The 5,827-nt window shown below is 41.5% G+C and overlaps 1 protein-coding gene across 1 annotated transcript; it reads left to right on the top strand.

Annotated features, from left to right (window-relative positions):
- The first annotated feature begins 1,991 nt into the window (after positions 1-1,991).
- Positions 1,992-5,827, top strand: LOC122876402 (hatching enzyme 1.2-like). The gene is made up of 9 exons (XM_044196710.1): positions 1,992-2,025; positions 2,179-2,266; positions 2,724-2,799; positions 2,883-3,038; positions 4,434-4,554; positions 4,645-4,823; positions 5,244-5,325; positions 5,434-5,558; positions 5,701-5,827. Coding segments are annotated over exons 2-9 (819 nt in total). The 5' UTR covers positions 1,992-2,025; positions 2,179-2,188; the 3' UTR covers positions 5,703-5,827.

Here is a 5,827-nt window from a genome sequence, read left to right as displayed (position 1 = left end):
TTTTGTGTTTATATGACTTCTCCAAATTGTGGGCACAGTTGCAATATGTGTTTGCACATAGTCTTGCAAAGTCTTGCAAAAACAGGAAAACAATGACTAAGGCAAAAGCACAGATCGCATGTATGGCTTTTGCTTTTGTTTTGCTTTTGTAAAATAATTGATGTCATATTTGTCATTTGATAACATGAAATGTTTTACCATTGTCTGAGACTGCCTTATTGGCAACATAAATGTAATAGGTATGCTGATCACAAACTATCATGAGATTTAATTATTTACAGCTTTAATCTGACATAAAGACTACATTCGACACATATGTCGTTTAAAAAAGCACATTTAAACATTTTGCTGTTTTCTAATAAATTATGAAATGACAATAATCCAGAAGTACCAAAAACATGCATCCTCTTTTTACATAAACAAACAAAAACGAAGTGATTGATACACAGATGGGTGTGTTGGTATGGAGTCCGGCCAGCACGAGCCTCCAGAGCAGCTCTCCAAGTGTGTGGAGCTCTGCTGGAGGGACGAACAGCTCCACAAGATGTTCCCTCAGTTATATATCCAGCCTTCATTCATCAGCCCGTCCCACTGAGCTCAGACACACCTGAGTGCAGCAGGTAGAGAGACACGCAAACTGAAGGACAGACAGCAGCAGAGACAGCCGCAGACGGCACTACACAGATCTGTTATATCATCTGGTCTGATGGAGGTGGTGGAGGACAGCGTTGTCTTACACGCTGGTGTGAAACTGGGTTGAGACCTGGTGACTGTAAAGGCCGCAGCATTTTATTCACATCGTTTTCATCCTCACCAAACCGCTCAGTGAGCGCTGCTGCATCTGATGACTTTCTCCCCTCTTTTATTCAGCTTTGTCCTTTCATTGTCCCCCGTCTGCACACCGAATCAACACAATTTTGCAAAACAACTATGAACTACATTAATGTGTGAAAGAAAGAAAATGAAATGACCTCATAAAATCTGTGTACCTTCTAATGCAAATAAAATGGATTAAAAAGTAATACATATTCAAAATAACATTATTATTATTATTATAGCATTATTATTTAAATTATGACAATTCAAACTAGACTTCTGCAGGCAGCGCATGACTTCCACAGTGCTGAGCTTATAACAACTTCTCATCACATGGCAAGAACGAAACCAGGACATTTCAAACAGACATAATGTGGCTTTGTCTTGTAACATGTCTATTGATGAAAACTAGTGGGAAAATGTATTGCATGTTCTGTTCTCTGTAATTCACATGCTGATTTGTCTCAGGTTTACCGGTGTGAGCGAGGCTACAGTGTGAGAACTAAATGAACAGTTATGCATGTTTTATCGGTTGATATAAATAGTCAGAGGTTCTACAGCATCAGATCAGAACAGGCCAAGTAATAGAAGAGAACTGGATTTAATAAGTGTGTGAGAGGGCAGAAATGGCCATTACAATTTCCTTGTGTCCTTTCAAAATAATAAATCTAATTATAGATTTTATCTTATCTTATACTGTTTGTACAAAACAATTGTAAAAAACTGAAATAGTTTTGAAGTATAATCCATTTAGATATCATCTGTATAAAATTTGTTTTTCTTGCCTTAACTACACTTACTTAGTTTAACTTTCAACCTAACCCACATCAGATGGGCCATTGTTTAACTCAACAGCCTTGTCATGCAAGGCCCTGCTCCACCACCACTTTTTGATGCTCTGGGAAACAGTGCAGCTTACATTCCTACAGTGTTTCCAGACTCTGCCAGGGCATGGTGAACTCTCAAATAGACATATCACTGGATGCTGACAACTCAATTTGTCCACTTCCCACCCCTATAGTGTAGGTATGGATATCTTTCAAATGCATGTGTCTGAACCATATGGCACTGATAAGCCTGTGAGTTTAGCTGATTCTCTGGGTTTCTTAGTACCCAGATAATCCATATTTGGGCTCACCGACGCTGTTGAACATATATAAAAACCTGGAGTGAAACCTCAGCTGCACAAATCCTCACAGAGGATCCAAGGTGAGTTCAGCTGCAAATGTGTTCAGCAGAATTCAGTGGAGAAGCGTGCACTTTCCTTCACTGTGTGAAGATTTCGTTGTCTGTTTTTTGCTTCAAACACTGTATCTTTCCTCTGAGTGGAAGCTGTAGCTGTTTCCTGTCTGTGTCCTGCAGGTCTGCTAGGATGGCTCGCATGTCTGTTTTCAGGTTCTCAGCGCTGGCTCTGCTGCTGCTGTCTGCTTGTTGTTGGGCCGACAACGAGGTAGGATCAAGAGGAACAGTCGACAGTGACAGCATAGTGCGATATCTGGTCATTTGTCATGCTATATCATGCACAACACTTCTAGATGTTATAAAATGAGTGTTTAACCTCGACTGTCACAGTCACAAACATGACTTCTCTCATATGAAGCTTGTCATCTTCTCCACATTCTCAAAGATTCTGTTAGGAGATTAATTTGAGCATTTATTTACAGCTGTGGAATTTTTAAGTACATTTTCCCACAATTTTGGCACTGTTTTTAGTACTATTTGGATAGTCTGTTGATGTCATGTTGTTCTGTCTATTTCTAATATGTTTGTTTTTTCTCCCCTAATCCCACGCTGAACCTGCAGGCAGGTATGTAATCTATTCTAGTGATCAGACCTGTTGCATTGCCATGCACAGTGTTGTGACTGGTGTATTTTAAGTTAAATTGTGTTGTTGTTGATGTCACTGAGCAGAGGACATTGCAGAGGTGGACTCAGGGGAGCTTTCTGTCTCTGAACTTCTGGAGAGAGCCAACAGTAATCTGAGTGAGTGCGAGCTGCTGATGTTCCAACAAATTTTCTTCTTCTACTAGTAGCATGTTTGTAAGTAGCTGTATGATGTGTTTCAGTCCGTTCCGCCGATGATCCCATCCTGACTGGAGGAGACATCGCCATTGACAGCGAGGCAGAGAAAAATGCCGACCCCTGCACCAGCCAAGGCTGCATGTGGGGCAAGTGGACTGATGGGAAGGTCTACGTTCCTTATCACATCGCCAGTCACTTCTGTAAGTGTCAGACAGAGGCCTGCTCTGTCCTACAGTAGGGTTTCACGTTTGATGCAGACTTTGAAAAAGAGATCTGACTGTTCATATATCAGAATCAAACAGACGGGGCCATGCATGCTGCTTACTGTTAACAGTAAACTCATTATTAGCAGCAGTCAGGTCTTCTGGAGTCATGACATGAATGACTAGAAATAAAAAACAGATGTACAACTAAAACAACGGTCAGCAAAAGGTAAAATCCAACACAGTAAGGATTCACAAAACCAATGAATTAGAAACCGCTGAGTCACTCATCCAATCTCAAGTCAAGTTCAAGATCAAGTTCAACAAGCCTACACACATACCTTACTGGCCACAATATAAGACGGCCCTGACTATAAGACCGTTGCCCTTTTCCAACAGCTGTATTTGGAAAAAGAGTTTTTGAAGCTATAAAACCCTTTCAGACTAGTCCTGTTGGGAGTTGTGTCGAGATACTATTAGTCCAGGGAGAAGAAGCTTTCATCCTTGAAGCTTTTGTAAAGTGAAACATGAAGTACTTCTATTAAAGCACAACATAAATTCCACAGTTTGTCTGCCAGTCACATACTCACACTCTCTCCTGTTTAGCTCCTCATCATCACCTTCTGTGACAGCAGTAATTCTTGGCAGCTTAAAGAGAGACTTTGTAACTTTTGAAAGAAGAAATGTTCTTATACAAATGAATAAGGAATAAAATACACCCTGGCTCAGTTCAACACCCTCAGGGCTTTTGCTGCTACAGCTTTACTTAATCTGGTATGACCACTAGCTTATGATGGCGAACACTCGCTAAGTTAGCGAGTGTTCGCTAAGTTAACAAACCTTAGATAGGTATAGCTGCGTAAACTGATATTTTGTTGACTTTATGACTCTTTTCTATGCGTGCTGCTGTTGCACTATGTTTTACCGTTATCCTGTAAGTGTTACTTGTGGCCACACTGATCATTGTTCAGCAAAAGTTACATAGTCTCAACTTAACAGCTGATCTGGTTCCCGGCCTTTTCTGCAGTGAAGACACGCCGAAAGATGCTTTTTCACTCACGAGCCGCCAGAAAAAGTTCAACTGAACTCACTGAACACTTTTAGGGCTGACTAATCCTAAAACTCTATAAAGAGACTTCAAGAAACTTGCTAGCCAAGTAACATTAAGCCTACAAATAACCCATAATGCAACACTCTCTGTAGAAGCAGTTGGTACTCTCCATTTAAAAAGAATATCTGCTGTTGCGAATACATAATTGTCTGGAATATAATGCGATAAAACGTAATTTCCAGAAAAGAAAACCTGTCATATATTGGGGCCAATATGGTACTCTGTTTTTCTTGTGCTGTGGGATGGCAAAGGCTAAATGCCGTGTGGTGTCTTCCTGCCAGCCTCCCGTGAGAAGGACATCATCATCCGTGGACTGGAGTCCTTCTCTTCCTTCTCATGCATCCGCTTCAGGCCCAGCGAAAGCAGCGACCACGACTGGCTGAGCATTGAGTCCCAGAATGGGTAAGAAACTGATATTCATGAGCTGACAGAATGAGTTGAAAGCTTTTCTCAGACTTCAGTGTTCTTCAACTCATCTCTGATCCTGTCCAGCTGCTACTCCTTCGTTGGCCGTCGTGGTGGTAAGCAGGTGGTGTCTCTGGCCCGTAGTGGATGCCTTTACCATGGCACCGTCCAGCATGAGCTGCTCCACGCTCTGGGATTCAACCATGAACAGACCCGCTCTGACAGGGACAACCACATCAAAGTCCTGCTGCAAAATGTTCAGTCCGGTAATGGAGCTGTTTCTTATTCAGAATGGCATATTAGAGAGGGAACCAAGTATACTGCAGTACATTCAAATAGATTTGTTTTCCCTTAAACGCTATGCAGTCCTAATTATTTATTTCATGGCTAAACTCTGTCAACAAACACACTGATAATTCAACCCTATAGCCATACAAATGATATCGGACATTTGTGCAAAACCCCACATTACATTTAGCAATAGCTTTTTTTAATTTCAAAAAAATCTTTCTACGTTATCTGCACTGCTTTGGTAAGTTCATTGTGTGAATATAAAAGCATCAGTAACAAACCATGAAGCTCTGCAGCTTATTGGGATCTTTCTCCAGCAGCTTGACTCCTTTCTGTCCAGAGTCAAAGTGAATTAAAACCAAACAAATGTTAACTTCATTCATGTTGTTTTTTAGGAATGGAGCACAACTTCAGGAAGATTGCCACCCTCAACCAGGGCACGCCCTACGATTACAACTCTGTCATGCAGTACCACAGGTGAGAACAAATGGCTTCACTGCAGCCCTACTGTGTGTAATCATACGTGTGTGTTGTGTTTGCAGGATGTGCTGTGGTTCAGTCTAACTGCTCTGTGTCCTGTTGCAGGTACGCTTTCTCCAAGAACAACCAGCCCACCATGGTCCCCATCCCTGACTCCAACGTGTCCTTTGGCAATGCTAAGGAGATGAGCCGCAATGACATCGCCAGGCTCAACACACTCTACAAGTGCTGTGAGTGTCCACATGAGCACATCATGAATATATATATACACACACATGCATACTCACACTGCCTACCTATAGTTTGTGTTCAACACTATGCTATTACACTCAGTTTTTACCTAATCCACCTCTGTGCTGTTCACTGTTGCAGAGGAAGCCTGTTCAGATGTGCTGACAGACAGATCAGAGGGAAGATTGTCTCCTGGTGATCACTGAACAACAGAACTTATCAGCACAACAGTCAATGATCTTACAATAAAGTTACTTTGACTGAAACA

Source organism: Siniperca chuatsi, linkage group LG1, assembly GCF_020085105.1.
Source record: "Siniperca chuatsi isolate FFG_IHB_CAS linkage group LG1, ASM2008510v1, whole genome shotgun sequence".
Taxonomy (NCBI): Eukaryota; Metazoa; Chordata; class Actinopteri; order Centrarchiformes; family Sinipercidae; genus Siniperca; species Siniperca chuatsi.
This window is presented reverse-complemented; position numbering and strand designations above follow the sequence as displayed.